At 41.4% G+C, this 17,393-nt stretch overlaps 2 protein-coding genes across 2 annotated transcripts in view; both read right to left on the bottom strand.

Annotated features, from left to right (window-relative positions):
- Positions 1–152: 152 nt before the first annotated feature.
- Positions 153–8,171, bottom strand: LOC110530460 (RING finger protein 11). The gene is made up of 3 exons (XM_021613535.3): positions 7,527–8,171; positions 4,255–4,424; positions 153–4,007 (listed from the first exon to the last, which is right to left on the bottom strand). Exons 1-3 carry the CDS (start codon positions 7,644–7,646, stop codon positions 3,836–3,838), a joined length of 462 nt encoding a protein of 153 aa, XP_021469210.1. The 5' UTR covers positions 7,647–8,171; the 3' UTR covers positions 153–3,835.
- Positions 8,172–9,673: 1,502 nt separating this feature from the next.
- LOC110530973 (voltage-dependent R-type calcium channel subunit alpha-1E) overlaps positions 9,674–17,393 on the bottom strand; it is a 77,174-nt gene continuing 69,454 nt past the window's right edge. Inside the window, exons 44-48 of the mRNA XM_090182468.1 lie at positions 16,274–16,376; positions 15,128–15,238; positions 14,515–14,650; positions 11,312–11,481; positions 9,674–11,083 (exon numbers count right to left, since the gene is read on the bottom strand). Of these exons, the coding sequence (XP_090038594.1) occupies positions 10,538–11,083; positions 11,312–11,481; positions 14,515–14,650; positions 15,128–15,238; positions 16,274–16,376 (1,066 nt within the window). The 3' untranslated portion in view covers positions 9,674–10,537. The remainder of the gene's footprint in view (positions 11,084–11,311; positions 11,482–14,514; positions 14,651–15,127; positions 15,239–16,273; positions 16,377–17,393) is intronic.

The following is a 17,393-nucleotide window of genomic DNA, read 5'->3' on the forward strand; positions in this document are numbered from 1 at the left end:
CCATGATTATAGCAGCAACAAATCTAAGCAGAAATAATTACAGTATGTACTGTGCTGATAGGATAAAAGGGGACATGTAACATTTGACTAACACCTGGTGTAACAAGATACTACAGTCTCAGAACAATAATAAGTCAGGCATGACACAAATGTGTGCTTTCTTGTTTATTTACATTTTTTTACAGCTTCAATGAGGGATGGTTGGCCTTTCAAAAACCAAGATTACAGGAGATGACATTTATTTTCAGAATCCTGAAAAACACTGCAAAACAAAGCTAATAATTGAAACACGTGTGTTGTCTTTTAATGTCACCGTGAAACCACGAGAGAAATCTTCCCCCTCTTACAAATATCTTTGGGACAGAGGTTTGCAAATGCATACTCAAGCCAGTGTAAACTCTAATGGGAAATACTTATCTCCCACAAACACAATGACAAACAATACATCTAAAAGGTAGGAGATACACAAACATCAATACAGAAAAGGGTATCACTATTATATAAACAAAAAATGTAATGGAAATAATTCACTGCAATGCTACTTCGCTACAAACAAAACTAAAAAAGCAAAGAAAATGCTGGCCTAGTTTTTTATTATTTTTTTTACAGCAAGAAAGAAAATTGCGTAATGATGACTGTGGGATTGAAAATATAGGTAAGTAAGCTAAGTACTTAAGGGAAGAAATATTCTTCTATTCCATATTGTCTCATTCGAGACAAAGCAAACCTCTGTCCCCTTCACTCAGTCACTTCCACACAAAAACACACACTAGAATCAAGACAAGAAAAACAAAGCAGGTGCACACTACTGAATCACACAACTCATGAATACATATTCAGCTATTGAGCTTTACTTCAACTTGATACGTGACCAATGGTAGCATTGACAGCATTATCAATATCAATCTTAACTTCTGTGCTGCGAAAAGAAGAAACAATATTGAAAAGTGCAAGGTTATAGGTATATATATATTAATATAATGCTTCCGTTATTATCCTATAAGTAAAGTGCAAATCTTAGGATCAGATTAACGTGTGTGCAAGCATTCCTAACTTTTAGACGGATCCTCCTGCACACGCACAAATGAGCCCTTTACATTGTCTGACAGCTATGCTACTCCTCTTATTGTAAAACCTATAAACCTTACACAGAGTGATTGACATACAGCTCATCCACTTCTTCAGGCCATTTGGAATGGCAGTGGAGCCATTTAGAATGGTCAATCTGAAAGACAAAACAAAAGGTAACGGATGTACACTAATGTTCAAAAGTTTGGGGTCACTTAGAAATTTAGAAAAATAAATAAATGTGTCCATTAAAATAACATCAAATTGATCAGAATCCCAGAGTCGCCTCTTCACTGTTGATGATGAGACAGTTGAGGACTGTTTCTCAAACTAGACACCCTAATGTACTTGTCCTCTTGCTCAGTTGTACACCGGGGCCTCCCACTCCTCTTTCTATTCTGGTTAGAGCCAGTTTGCGCTGTTCTGTGAAGGGAGTAGTACACAGCATTGTACGAGACCTTCAGTTTCTTGGCAATTTCTCGCATGGAATAGCCGTCATTTCTCCGAACAAGAATAGACTGACGAGTTTCAGAAGAACGGTCTTTGTTTCTGGCCATTTTGAGCCTGTAATCGAACCCACAAATGCTGATGCTCCAGATACTGAACTAGTCTAAAGAAGGCCAGTTTTATTGCTTCTTTAATCAGAACAACAGTTTTCAGCTGTGCTAACATAATTGCAAAAAGGTTTTCTAATGATCAATTAGCCTTGTAAAATTATAAACTTGAATTAGCTAACACAACGTGCCATTGGAACACAGGAGTGATGGTTGCTGATAATGGGCCTCTGAACGCCTAAAAATCGGCCTTTTCCAGCTACAATAGTCATTTACAACATTAACCATGTCTACACTGTATTTCTGATCAATTTGATGTTCTTTTAATGGACAAAAAATGTGCTTTTCTTTCAAAAACAAGGACATTTCTAAGTGACCCCAAACTTTTGAACGGTAGTGTATGTGTTTCTCCATTAAACATATCATAGTCTAATAGAGGATGGGCTTTGGGTGATTTCTGCACTGTGTGTGTGCATACTATAATTGTTTTTGTTGTAATCCTAAAAGGAGACTATGCTCTGTAACTTATTTTATTTTGAAACACTAAAACAGGGTACGCTTCAGTCCGTAGAGAGATAACCATTATTGCGCCACCATGCCGGCTTTCCTGGGGCTGTTTTGCCATTACTAAGTCATATTCAGAGTGCAGGATTGAGACTTTAGAAGACTGATGAGTCATGTTATTGTCTTGTTGTTGCCAGCTGTGGGTTCCAAAGGAATCTTATAGGATACCTCCTGGTGACCAAATTCAGATGACAGAAAATGATCTAATCCCATTCCCAGCTACTAATCATGGTGAATAATGATTGGCTGGGATGGGATGCCACCGAGACCTGCTCAAGTGGAAATGCAGTGAGCCATCACTACAGTAACAGCCCCTCCCCCTTCTGACCATAACATCACCAACCCAATCCTAGTACTGTATTCAACAGCTGACTCAGGAATCCAGTCCACCACAGACGCACATATTATGCCTGCTTGTCCTCCTATGTAGACAGTTGCCTAATGTTGCCTTCTTTCAGTCAGACCATGACTCAGCCAGTTCAGAGCCAGTTCAGTTCAGAGCCAGTTCCAGTGCCAGCTCCAGTTCAGAGCCAGTTCAGTTCAGAGCCAGTTCAGTTCAGAGACAGTTCAGTTCAGAGACAGTTCCAGTTCCAGTTCAGAGCAAGTTCCAGTTCCAGTTCAGAGCCTGTTCCAGTTCAAAGCCAGTTCCAGTTCTGAACCAGTTCCAGTTCAGTTCCAGTTCAAAGCCAGTTCCAGTTCAAAGCCAGTTCCAGTTCTGAACCAGTTCCAGTTGTGAGCCAGTTCCAGTTGTGAGCCAGTTCCAGTTCAAAGCCAGTTCCAGTTCTGAACCAGTTCCAGTTCAGTTCCAGTTCAAAGCCAGTTCCAGTTCTGAACCAATTCCAGTTCAGAGCCAGTTCCAGTTCAGAACCAGTTCCAGTTCAGAACCAGTTCCAGCTCAGTTCCAGTTCAAAGCCAGTTCCAGTTCTGAACCAGTTCCAGTTCTGAGCCAGTTCTAGTTGTGAGCCAGTTCCAGTTCCAGTTCAGAGCCAGTTCCAGTTCAAAGCCAGTTCCAGTTCTGAACCAGTTCCAGTTCAGTTCCAGTTCAAAGCCAGTTCCAGTTCAGAGCCAGTTCCAGTTCAGAGCCAGTTCCAGTTCTGAACCAGTTCCAGTTCAAAGCCAGTTCCAGTTCTGAACCAGTTCAAAGCCAGTTCCAGTTCTGAACCAGTTCCAATTCTGAGCCAGTTCCAGTTCAAGTTAAGAGCCAGTTCCAGTCCAGAGCCCGTTCCAGTTCAGAGCCAGTCCCAGTTCAGAGCCAGTCCCAGTTCAGAGCCAGTCCAAGTTCAGAGCCAGTCCAAGTTCAGAGCCAGTCCAAGTTCAGAGCCAGCCCCAGTTCAGAGCCAGTCCCAGTTCAGAGCCAGTTCCAGTTCAGAGCCAGTCTCAGTTCAGAGCCAGTTCCAGGTGATGGGTGGATGGATGTCTTTTCATTGTTAATCACTAGTGTTTCCATAGTCTCTCTCTCTCGTATGTCATCACCGACCAAGACACTGTGCTGCTCCTTATCCCAAGGTAAAAAGCAGAGGGGAAGGGGGCAGCATGTGTGTGTTTGTTGGGGCTGGTGGAAGTGTGTGTGTATGTGTACATGTGTTTGTAGGGGGGGTGGCAAGGCAGAGCTCGGCAGAAGGGGGTAGTGTTGTATTTAGGGTCAGTGGTCAGTTGGTCTCGTAAGTGGAGAGCAGGGCGGCGTCCACAGGCTCCATGCAGGAGGGACAGGTGAAGGACCTCATCAGCCAGTCGTCTATACAGTCCATGTGGTAGATGTGCATACAGGGCAGAAACCGGATGGGGTCCCCGTACACAAAGTCCATCATACATATCACACACCTAGAAAATGGGTCAAAACATGTATGAATAGTGGTTTTGATCATTTTTTCCTCAGCACTTTAACTGACCAGGAAAAACTCTGGGCACTAGTTATGTTATACACAGTTACATGCTACAACTAGGGCCAGAGTTTTACCTGCTCAGGTCACATGAACAGTGACCTTTATATATTACATCAGAGAATAAAAACAGTAGTAAACTAATAATATTAAGATATTAATAAAAACAGTGGTAAACAGATGCTTACTCTCTGATTTTCTTCTCAGAGCCGTCCCGTCCTCCGTCGTAGACACCCCTGGGGAGGTGCTGGATGAGGCCGATACGCTGGGCGATACGGACCTGCTCCTCCTCAGTCAGCTGGCTGGCCAGGCGGGCCTGGCTGGGGGTGGGGTGGTACACCGGCATGTGGGCCTCCTCCTGGAAAAAAGACATACCCATACAGAAAGTCAATCCATGGGCCAACTCAACTGAACTGTTCCCATGACCCAGTGTTTCAACAACCATTGTATAAGCGGGGTTGGGTGGTCTGTTCCACCTAAGGCTGTTCTACCTAATGACGTATATACAGTTGAAGTCGGAAGTTTACATACACCTTAGCCAAATATAATTAAACTCAGTTTTTCACAATTCCTGACATTTAATCCGAGTAGAAATTCCCTGTCTTAGGTCAGTTAGGATCACCACTTTATTTGAAGAATGTGAAATGTCAGAATAATAGAAGACAGAATAATTTATTTAAACTTTAATTTCTTTAATCATATTCCTAGTGGGTCAGAAGTTTACATGCACTCAATTTGTATTCGGTAGCATTGCCTTTAAATTGTTTAACTTGGGTCAAACGTTTCGGGTAGCCTTCCACAAGCTTCCCACAATAAGTTGGGTGAATTTCTGCCACAACTTTGGAAGTATGCTTGGGGTCATTGTCCATTTGGAAGACCCATTTGCGACCAAACTTTAACTTCCTGACTGATGTCTTGAAAAGTTCCTTCAATATATCCACATAATTTTCATTCCTCATGATGCCATATATTTTGTGTAGTGCACCATTCCGTCCTGCAGCAAAGCACCCCCACAACATGGTGCTGCCACCCGCGTGCTTCATGGTTGGGATGGTGTCCTTCGGCTTGCAAGCCTCCCCCCTTTTCCTCCAAACATAACGATGGTCATTATGGCTAAACAGTTCATTTCTCCAAAAAGTACAATCTTTGTCCCCATGTGCAGTTGCAAACCGTAGTCTGGCTTTTTTTATGGCCGTTTTGGAGCAGTGAACGTTCCTTGCTGAGCGGCCTTTCAGGTTATGTCGATATAGGACACATTTTACTGTGGATATAGATACTTTTGTACCTGTTTCCTCCAGCATCTTCACAAGGTCATTTGCTGTTGTTCTGGGATTGATTGGACTTTTCGCACCAAAGTACGTTCATCTCTAGGAGGCAGAACGCGTCTCCTTCCTGAGCGGTATGACGGCTGCGTGGACCCATGGTGTTTGTACTTGTGTACTATTGTTTGTACAGATAAACGTGGTACCTTTAGGAGTTTGGAAATTGCTCCCAAGGATGAATCAGACTTGTGGAGGTCTACAAAAAAAATTCTGAGGGCTTGGATTGATTTCTTCTGATTTTCCCATAATGTCAAGCAAAGAGGCACTGAGTTTCAAGGTAGGCCATGACCTCATTTTCTGGAATTTTCCAAGCTGTTTAAAGGCACAGTCAACTTAGTGTATGGAAACTTCTGACCCACTGGAATTGTGATACAGTGAATTATCAGTGAAATAATCTGTCTGTGAACAATTGTTGGAAACATTACTTGTGTCATGCACAAAGTAGATGTCCTAACTGACTTGCCAAAACTATGGTTTGTTAACAAGAAATTTGTGGAGTGGTTGAAAAACAAGTTTTAATGACTCCAACCTAAGTGTATGTAAACTTCCCACTTCCCACTGTAAACCCTGGATTGCTGATGCTATATATTGGCCATTGAAAGGCTTTGAAGCCACTGGTCGGTCATATTGGCGACAGTGTTTCAATTAAATGGTTCAAGGACAAAATTACATGTATTTATTCTGTTGTTGTAGTGGGGACAGTAACATTAGTAATCTAAAATAAATACTTAAAAAAAAAAAATTGTTGTTCATTTTTGTTGATTTTCTTTTTAATGTTTAGCTCACATAATATAATTTTAAAGTATGCACTAAAGTGTCTGTAATAGAATAAACGTGTCAAAAACAAATACAGACATTAAGAAATGCATTTCTAAATCTTCCCAAATAATTTGTATAATTGAGGAATACCAAGATGGATGTGCGGTGTCTTCAATACAGCGCCACCTGTCAGTCATCCAGGGTTTATACACATACATCATCGGTTCCACCCTGCCTATAAGAGTTTGTCTTGCATTTGTTTCAATTGACAATGTTGTTGCCAGAGGGAACCTGGAAATTAAACTAGCAGAAACACTGCCACGGCAAATCCAATTCATAAACAATTACACTACTTTTGGGCAGCCAGCGTATGACTAGGCAGCCATCTAGTATTGGGTGATTTGAGGTGGAATCATGTGTGAGGCCTACATGAAAGTGTGATACAACAAGGAGAAAGAAGGAGTCTATCATAATGGTTTATCACGCTGTGTGTTCTGCGCTGTGGCGAGCCAAAACACACACCCTGCCATGGATAAAGCAGCCGGAAAAAACTGCCCAGTCTGGACATTCTTGGCAAGCCTGTTTAGAACACTTTTGTGAGATTGAAAAGCGTTTGGGCATTAAAAGTGTTGTGTGTGTTTTTCTCTTTGTGTGACTGAGCATGTTCAACTATTGCTATGTGAAAACTGAGACCCACAACAATCAGTTGCAAATAGGCCTACCTATGAAAACAATCATTTCAATGCAACACTATTGCTCAGCCCTTTAAATATTTTATTGTGGCTCATCTGATGTAGCCTAGCTTTTAAAACCATACATTTGACAGCAACATTTAACTTTAAACTATACCTAGATGAATGGGTCAGTAATGGTATGGAATCATATAAAATAAAATAATTAATCTTGCTAAATAATTAGGAAATATTTGATCAGATTCTCTAAAGATGCTCTTGACCTCTGGCTCTTGCATGATTCTGTCAATTCGCATAGCAATACTTAAAGCTAGGGTCCTTAATTGATGCAATAACAAAGTGGTTACCGCGCCTCTGTTTTGGTAAAATGCTGAGGGATGGGCCTGGAGAAATGGAACCCCTCTTAAATTAATTCAGAGCTATGGATGCAATAAGGACTGACCATCCATGATATCAAAACTATAATTATAACCATGATTAGAGGCTATACAGTGTTTGTTTACAAACAAAACAAGCTTATATTTTGGGTTCTGATAGGGTACGACTGTTGAACTAAGCTCATGAGGCATTTATCAGTTATACTCTTCAAAGATCAGGGGTTATAACCATATGATGAATGTATAAGTCCAATAATTAATGTAGCAACTAAGGATTCTAGCTTTAACATTAGTAGCTAAAAAGTCTGACCTGGTAAGGCGGAGGTGGCTCCAAATCTGGGTCTGCCTCCCCATAACTTGCTCTGTCAGACTGGGATTCGTGAAGCAGAGATATATCGTCGGACGTCGGCGATTTGAGACAATTGCCCATGTCCACTTCTCAGTCCCTCGTTGTTTAGCTAGCTTGTAAACTTGCTATTGTTCGTTTACAACCAAATGTATATTCCCCTCGTTGAAGAAGTAATGTTATTGCACATTAAATACTATTTAACAACCCATTAAAACATAATATACATGTTCATATAAACATTAGCTCGAGACCCATCAGCTGTCCAAGCTATTCAACATCATCAGACCATCACAGTCAAAACAAAGAGCTAGCTAGATACTGCTGCTAGCTAACGCTTTTGGCTAACCAGCTAGTGACTTCCTTGATTAATATAATTCATTCCTCGGCCTAAGATTTGAAATGAAAAATGTTCGCTCAAATAGAAACTATCATAACGACATTAGCGATAGAACATCTATATTTTTCACAAATATAGACCACTGACTTCGCGAATAAAGTAAGTGTCTGGCTAGCTTGCAATATTATTCAATTTTTTCAACCTGAACTCGGTGTCCATTGGATATGACGTAACGGCTTTAGTGTTGTTGTCTTTGTCATAAAGTGAATGAGAGGAGTTTGCATTTTGCACTTTCATTGGATGGTTGCAATGCAACGTCACACGAGGAAAAGAAAAGTGGTGTCTGGCACAAGACCCTAAATAGTCTGTTATTTCAGGGGGTTTTGAATGATATTCAATTTTGTTCTTAAACAAAGATCGCAATTGTTGGTTTAATCTCATAATTCATGTATAGTTATTCCTGGCGCGGCAGGATAGCCTACTGGTTAGAGCGTTGGACTAGTAACCGGAAGGTTGCAAGTTCAAACCCCCGAGCTGACAAGGTACAGACAGATCTGTCGTTCTACCCCTGAACAGGCAGTTAACCCACAATTAATGTAGCAACTAAGGATTCTGGAAGTAAGGATTCTCTAGCTTTAACATTAGTAGCTAAAAAGTCTGACCTGGTAAGGCCAGGTCATTGAAAATAAGAATCAGTTCTTAACTGACTTGCCTGGTTAAATAAAGATAAAATAAAGAAATTCCCTGAAGTGTAAAGTGTAAAAAAACATTCAGCAAAATGTTTATTCCTGACCTTACCCAGTCATTAGAGCCTAAGGACTGGAGTTGACCATTGGTCTAGATACCTAGACATAACTGCAATTAAGGATACTTTTCTTGGAATTTAGGAAACTTTTATTCATACTGTATATACAACTATTTTAAACAACTATTTGCATTCAAGGAACTTATTATACAATTCTGTTTTTTGGTTAAGTGAGTTTCACAGAATCATTACCCTTTTTCAGGCAAATAAAACAAATGAACATTCCAGAAATATCCTATTCCGTCCTTCAAGTGTGTTGTGAGCTGAAAGGGATATGTTCTCTTACAATATTGCAGAAAGCATGGTATAAATGTACTGTACATTATTAGTAAACCATTCTAAATAACAGGTAAAATCAGGTGTGTTGAAAACATCTTCCTACATGTGTCGTCTGTAATGGCTCATACAGTATTTTAATAAACCAATCTAGGTAGAAAATATACAGTTGCAGTGAGGTGTCTGACACATACTGATTACATGGTAGGCTAATGAAGAAGAGGAGAACATGGATGGCTACATTGATGAGGAAAATACTCAAGTTCATTATTGTTTCTGGCCAGTTATTGACTCTGGAAGATGAGAAGGAATGAATCAGTCAAATGTTTAAAAAAATATTGTAACATCTGAAGAAAAACAGGTACAGTACAGTACATCGACAAGATGAAGGTAGGTTCAAGACAGCCACAGGTTCTGCTGGTTTTCCTATTGGCTTAATAAAGGTTTGGATAGAAGCCATGTTCTGGGTATAGTCCTAGTCATTTGGTTCTCTAGAGTCCTGCTCATAACAAAGCCCTATCTTTCAAATCACACTAGATATTTAGGCATTCCTTTTCTGAAAAATAATGTATAATTTTATTGAAAGCAATTACATTTCATGACCTTGTTGGTTGCTGTCCATTGTCCTGCAAGTTGGTAAAAAAATAAGAAATCATACAGATTTCCAACAGAAGACAATGTGCCATTCACTTTTCTGCTTGTATTAATGATTGTTTTATTCCTTTAAAAAATGACAACAGGAGTTACATGGTTTACGTATGAATAGATTCTTATTAAAGAAGTGTGTTCCCTTTGTAGACAGTAAAGGGATAGGAAATCTAATGGTGGAGGGTGCAAAATGTCAAAAACAAACTCAGTTCTACTCAAATTTGAAAAAACATTGCTTGATCAATTATTGTTTGGGTGTATTTTGTTACATAGACATGACTACATTTCATTCATTTATAAAGTACTTTTACAGTTACCCTTCTTTATGGCCATGTATCCTACTCAAGACAATCAAGTGGTACTGGTGGTAAATTTATAGGAAAAAAACCCACATGTATTTACAAAAACCATGGCTTTCAAAGACATTGTTACTCCTTATTTTGCACATAGTTACATATTCACACCCCACACACACCGTTAAGAGCAACACTGAATCAATGCCAGAGAAACACCTTCAGATATGACAATACCTATTGACACAAATTACAATTCTATTCATTTAATCTCTTTTCTGTCCATCCAAGGCTATTTGAGGTTTATTATTACGCTCTTTATTTTGATAGTCAGAATATAAATGAACCACAGTCAAATATTTGTGGGTAGATATTTATTGTACATTTTTTTGTGTGGATTTGAAAGGGATTCCACTTGCAAAAGTCAAAAACAATGTTCTTATTTTTTGTTCTTCTCTCACATTTGAGCAAACATACTACAATCACACAGGTATGCAGTAGTAAAGCAAGAGAGTGACAAATGTCCCTTTTCCATTATAATGTAATACAACTTTAACTCTTTACTCCCTACACTCCTTCTTCACCGCTCCTCCGCCTCCACTTCTTCCTCTTCCTAGCAGCGGTCGTCCTCTTCTGTGTCGCTGAGTGGCTCACAGCCCGCAACAGAGACCGTCTGAGCCAGGCGTTTCCGGAAGTGTCCATTGGGGACCTGCCAGCTGCTCCTGGAACCCCGTCGAGCGGAGCTGAAGCTGGAGCTGGATGTGGAGCTGACCGTGTTAGCACGTCCCAGGCTGGTGGCTACCGCCGCCTCGAAAGTCAGCGTCTCCATGAACCCGGTGGGGTCCAGACTGTGCTCGTCCTCCTGCAGGGCCAGGTAGGGCTCCGACGGGTAGCGACGCAGGGGAGAGCCCTGCTGGTGGCGACGGCCCCTCGCCCCACTCTGTCCCTCTCCCCCTGCCCGGTCTCTGGAGGCTTCCCCTCTCCTCTGAGTCTCTGGGCTGCCCCTGTCGTCATCATCGTCCCCTGAGGGAGGGTGCGTGCGACACACCAGAGGAGAGTAGGAGATGTGGGGATGGGAGCGTGTTGAGGTCTGGGACAGAGGGCGGCGGCTAGGGGTACTAGATTCAGAGGTGGGGAGGGGGCTGTCGGAGCTGTTGCCCTGGACACAAGAGTGGAAACACATTTAATACAAATGTATTAATGTAAATGTAAAAACAGACTGACTGTTTTTTTATAAGTGTGTATGTGGCCTACCAGTTCTTCAAATGTGGGTATGTGTTTGTGTCTAGTTGGTCTAAACTAGTGTTTGTGGCTTCAGGTGGTACTACTGGTGTATGGGTCTTTAATATGTGTCCTTGGTAAAGCATCCTGCATGTGTGTGGCCTACCTGTTTGTCCAGGGGGTGTGTGCGCTCACGGCTAGGGGAGCGTGAGGGTTGCAGGCTCCTCTCCTCGGAGGTACAGCGGGACGTGTCTGGGGAGAGGAGGTGGCGGCGCTCTTTAGACCTCCCGCGCTCCTTCTCCGTATCCAACTGCCTCTTCCTTTCTGACCGCGACACTGGATGAGAAAGAGGAAGACCATGGCAAGGAGCACAGAGAGAGGGGAGCAGCAACAGATAAACAGAGAGGGGGACAGAGAGAGACAACAGCAGATAAACAGAGAGCGAATAGAGAGAGACAGCAACAGATAAAGAGAGAGGGGACAGAGAGAGACAGCAACAGATAAACAGAGAGGGGGACAGAGAGGGACAGCAACAGATTAACAGAGAGGGAACAGAGAGAGACAGGAACAGATAAAGAGAGAGGGGACAGAGAGAGACAGCAACAGGTAAACAGAGAGGGGGACAGAGAGAGACAACAACAGATAAACAGAGAGGGAACAGAGAGAGACAACAACAAATAAAGAGAGAGGGGACAGAGAGAGACAACAACAGATAAACAGAGAGGGGGACAGAGAGAGACAACAACAGATAAACAGAGAGGGGGACAGAGAGAGACAACAACAGATAAAGAGAGAGGGGACAGAGAGAGACAACAACAGATAAACAGAGAGGGGGACAGAGAGAGACAACAACAGATAAACAGAGAGGGGGACAGAGAGAGACAACAACAGATAAACAGAGAGGGGACAGAGAGAGACAACAACAGATAAACAGAGAGGGGGACAGAGAGAGACAACAACAGATAAACAGAGAGGGGACAGAGAGAGACAACAACAGATAAACAGAGAGGGGACAGAGAGAGACAGCAATAGATAAACAGAGAGGGGGACAGAGAGAGACAACAACAGAAAAAGAGAGAGGGGGACAGAGAGAGACAACAACAGATAAACAGAGAGGGGGACAGAGAGAGACAACAACAGATAAACAGAGAGGGGGACAGAGAGAGACAACAACAGATAAACAGAGAGGAGACAGAGAGAGACAACAACAGATAAACAGAGAGGGGGACAGAGAGAGACAACAACAGATAAACAGAGAGGGGACAGAGAGAGACAACAACAGATAAACAGAGAGGGGACAGAGAGAGACAGCAATAGATAAACAGAGAGGGGGACAGAGAGAGACAACAACAGAAAAAGAGAGAGGGGGACAGAGAGAGACAACAACAGATAAACAGAGAGGGGGACAGAGAGAGACAACAACAGATAAAGAGAGAGGGTATGATCAAAATACAGGATTGAGGCTACATGCTTGCGCCCATAAGTCGAACAATTAGCCTACAGTAAACAGTGTAGATCAATAGATAGCAATGTTGTCAGTACACTGTAGATCAATAGATAGCAACGTTATCAGTACACTGTAGATCAATAGATAGCAATGTTATCAGTACACTGTGTAGATCAATAGATAGCAATGTTATCACTACACTGTCGATCAGTAAACAGTGATGTTATCACTACACTGTCGATCAGTAAACAGTGATGTTATCACTACACTGTCGATAAGTTAACAGTGATGTTATCACTACACTGTCGATCAGTAAACAGCGATGTTATCACTACACTGTAGATCAGTAAACAGTGATGTTATCACTACACTGTAGATCAATAGATAGCAATGTTATCAGTACACTGTAGATCAATAGATAGCAATGTTATCAGTACACTGTAAATAAATAGATAGCAACGTTATCAGTACACTGTAGATCAATAGATAGCAATGTTGTCAGTACACTGTAGATCAATAGATAGCAACGTTATCAGTACACTGTAGATTAATAGATAGCAACGTTATCAGTACACTGTGTAGATCAATAGATAGCAACGCTATCACTACACTGTAGATCAGTAAACAGTGATGTTATCACTACACTGTAGATCAATAGATAGCAACGCTATCACTACACTGTAGATCAGTAAACAGTGATGTTATCATTACACTGTAGATCAGTAAACAGTGATGTTATCACTACACTGTAGATCAATAGATAGCAACGCTATCACTACACTGTAGATCAGTAAACAGTGATGTTATCACTACACTGTCGATCAGTAAACAGTGATGTTATCACTACACTGTCGATCAGTAAACAGTGATGTTATCACTACACTGTCGATCAGTAAATAGTAACATTACCACTACACTGTAGATCAGTAAATAGTAACATTACCACTACACTGTAGATCAGTAAATAGTAACATTACCACTACACTGTAGATCAGTAAATAGTACCATTACCACTACACTGTAGATCAGTAAATAGTAACATTACCACTACACTGTAGATCAGTAAATAGTAACATTACCACTACACTGTAGATCAGTAAATAGTACCATTACCACTACACTGTAGATCAGTAAATAGTAACATTACCACTACACTGTAGATCAGTAAATAGTAACATTACCACTACACTGTAGATCAGTAAATAGTAACATTACCACTACACTGTAGATCAGTAAATAGTAACATTACCACTACACTGTAGATCAGTAAATAGTAACATTACCACTACACTGTAGATCAGTAAATAGTAACATTACCACTACACTGTAGATCAGTAAATAGTACCATTACCACTACACTGTAGATCAGTAAATAGTAACATTACCACTACACTGTAGATCAGTAAATAGTAACATTACCACTACACTGTAGATCAGTAAATAGTAACATTACCACTACACTGTAGATCAGTAAATAGTAACATTACCACTACACTGTAGATCAGTAAATAGTACCATTACCACTACACTGTAGATCAGTAAATAGTACCATTACCACTACACTGTAGATCAGTAAATAGTAACATTACCACTACACTGTAGATCAGTAAATAGTAACATTACCACTACACTGTAGATCAGTAAATAGTAACATTACCACTACACTGTAGATCAGTAAATAGTAACATTACCACTACACTGTAGATCAGTAAATAGTACCATTACCACTACACTGTAGATCAGTAAAGAGAATGTTGATGACAAGTGGATAATCATTGATGCACTTAGGATAAAGACATAAAAAAGACATGGAAAAAGAATAACTCTTTAAACATACAAGAACCACACACGAATACCACCCCTCATCATGCCAGTGGGACTGATAAGAGGAGAGGTCACGTGAGTAGAGAGTGGAGACTGACCAGCAGCCTTGTAGCTCTTGTGGCGTGGTCTGTACAGTCTATCAGGACTTTTCTTCTCCTCCTGCCTCAGGCCATTCACCCTCTGGTCAGCCACAGCGGACGAGGACCGCTTCATAGAGCCACCTGCCATCTCGGTCTGCACACGCACACGGACATACACACAGAGGAGAAGACCAAATACCCACAAATACCATAAAATACGTTTTATGACTTTGGAAGAAATCCATCCATAATTTCTATCCATGCTCACTATTCCAGGCAATTAACAGGTCAACTAGAGCGCTTCAACTGCCTAATTTCCCCCCTCAACTCATTGTGAAGAGAAAGACAGAGAGAGAGGTCAGGCCAAACATACCAGTAACCCAGGATCAATAAAACACAATTCTGAACCGCTAGCATTCCGTAGAAAAACATCCATGTTGATTATATCTCTCCAGACACACCAGCAGCAAACGGTAGACAGATAAAATCAATTTCTCTCTCTAAATGGCACAACCAGTGTAGCCTGGTCATTGTCTTCTGTCACACAGACATGCATGTCACACTCTGGTGCCCCCTTGCTGCCCGGGCCCTTCCGGCCCCTGGAGGAGTCAGTGTGGTCAGAGGGCAGTACCTGTGGCTCTACAGCCAGACGAGGCATGGAAGAGGCCCGTACACACAGCCCCCTGCCAAACGGGAGCTCCAGTGGGTCAGGAATCAACCCACTGCACTCCCCTGCACTCACCTATATCGGACCAGAGACAGAGAGAGGGGAGAGATAGAGTACAGTACAGTAGAGATCAGGCTGGTCAATTCAGTACTGGGACTAACTGCCTTTTGGGGTTCCAGCCAAGGAGGACTTCAGACAATGTTACATGGTAAAAATTCGCAAGGCCTTTCTGCAATTGGGTGAATCAAACCTAGACCATTCCATTGTCACCAACCAATCAGAAGCCATTCCAGCCAAAGAGCCACAGATTAACAACCAATGACAACAAGGAGACTGACCCCAGAAAGATTGGGCAAAGCTGGAGGAGAAAGTCAGAGAGCAAGATGAGATGGCAGCACAAGCACATCACTACAACAATAAATGAGAAGAGAGAGACCAGAACAACAATTGGGCCTACTGTTATACATACTCATGCAAGTTCAGATCTGGATACACCAAACATCCTGAGCCAGACAAGTTCACATTTCCTTAAAGCCCGACATGACTCATGTAACTCCCTAGTGGAAATATACATAGAATAAGGCAAACAGTAACAGATATCCAGGGTCAAAGTCGTAACATTCTTATAGGGAAAACAGTACACTGAAGACTAGTTCAACCAAACAGCCTAAAAACAGCACAATGAACAGTGAGAATGCCTGCATCTCCTTTAAACCTCCACTAATCAGACTACAACTTAGGCAGGGATAGAAACACATAGAAACATGAATGCTGTGCTCTGCGATGCACTATTAGTATCTTCATTCAACCATTACTATTAGATAAGTGTAATTGATTCATTGTTGTCTATGAGTGGGTTGATATTTTGCGCTTTACCGCAAGAGGTTAGGTTTTCAACAGGCAGTATTTTATATTTTGCCCACAGCTGACTTTCTTTTTTTGGCTCCTAGCAAAGGGCTTTATAGAGCTATCATTGTACACTTACTAAATTATATAAAGGCTTCTTTGTGTGTGTACTTTGTGTAGTTGGTGTTTGTGCTAGTTTAGTGTGGTGTACAGTACTCCTGTGATGTGTTTCTACAGTACATAGGACTTGGTCCTTCTCGTTACCCTGGAGTGTTGGCTTCTGGTGTCCGTGTCAGAGGTCATGGGCTGCATGTTGAGCAGGTCCTGGGGGGAGAGAGGACTCAACGCCACCAGGCCTCCTCTGGTCCTACAGAGGGAGGCAAGTCACAGAGGAAATTCTGTCAAACACAAATGTGACTCATTTCAGGAAACTAGGCATATGTCGCACGTCACTACTTTAAAAATGTTTTATTATTACTCTTTTTTATCAAAATGTGTTTTTTGGCAGAAATGCCTTCTAGAACATGTGAACTTTCATGTGCCTTAATAACAAATTTGTATTCCATCCATAAATACGAATCAAATTGTCAAAGTACGAGCCTAGATGGTTTAGCCACGGAAAAAGACAGAAACCTTCCCGCTAGCCATGATTGGCTGTGATAATGGATGGGCTGGACATGCCGGGAGATGAGTTTGGATTGGTCTGCCATGTAGCATGCTTCTGTCTATAACGTGAGCTGTTCAGTATGTTTTGACAGCCCTTTCTACCACACCATTTTTTAAAGATATAACGTTAGCCAACGAGAACAACAAAAGTGTTGCAACTTTTCTCAACATCGAATCGGAGTGACTTGACACAACGCTGGCCAAACAAGATGTAGCTACAAACAAAACGGAGTTAAATGGTTCCAGTCTGCTGTGAAGTGTTTCTCCATGTATATGTTAAGAGTCTAGCTACATTTTCAGATATAAGTTTCTAATTTTGTGAGAAAGTTGTTTTTATTGCAAGCTAAAGCATACTGTTAGTTAGGTAAGCAAATGCTAGCTTGCTGGCTCGCTAGCTAACATTATGTGTATGACCAGTGTAGTAATACTATTCGAATCAGAAATCAATTTGCATTGCTAGTTATAGCCTAATGTTAGCTTGCTAATATTGAACCTAGTTTGATAGCTTTAGCTACCTGCAGATTCACACTACAGCTATTACAATGTTTGTTTTCGCAGTAGTATGAGTTGGGATTATGCCGGTTAATTGTTTAGCTAGCTAGCTACCTAGCTACATGTCTAAACAAAAGACTCCACTTCGGCCGGATTATTACATGATCCATCAAATTAGCCAGGTGTGTCTGGGGGTGATTACGGCCATCTATTGTATTTCATGAAC

The sequence above is a fragment of the Oncorhynchus mykiss genome, chromosome 8 (genome assembly GCF_057628025.1).
Source record: "Oncorhynchus mykiss isolate SJ-2025 chromosome 8, ASM5762802v1, whole genome shotgun sequence".
NCBI classification, from domain to species: domain Eukaryota; kingdom Metazoa; phylum Chordata; class Actinopteri; order Salmoniformes; family Salmonidae; genus Oncorhynchus; species Oncorhynchus mykiss.

What these genes read in the sequence shown, in the direction of transcription:
- LOC110530460 (XM_021613535.3), bottom strand. Translation starts at nt 7,646, where the DNA reads ATGGGCAATTGTCTCAAATCGCCGACGTCCGACGATATATCTCTGCTT. An exon ending in AGCCACCTCCGCCTTACCAG is followed by an intron (nt 4,425 to 7,526) that starts GTCAGACTTTTT and finishes TCTTTTTTCCAG; the next exon opens with GAGGAGGCCCACATGCCGGT. An exon ending in TCTGAGAAGAAAATCAGAGA is followed by an intron (nt 4,008 to 4,254) that starts GTAAGCATCTGT and finishes CCCATTTTCTAG; the next exon opens with GTGTGTGATATGTATGATGG.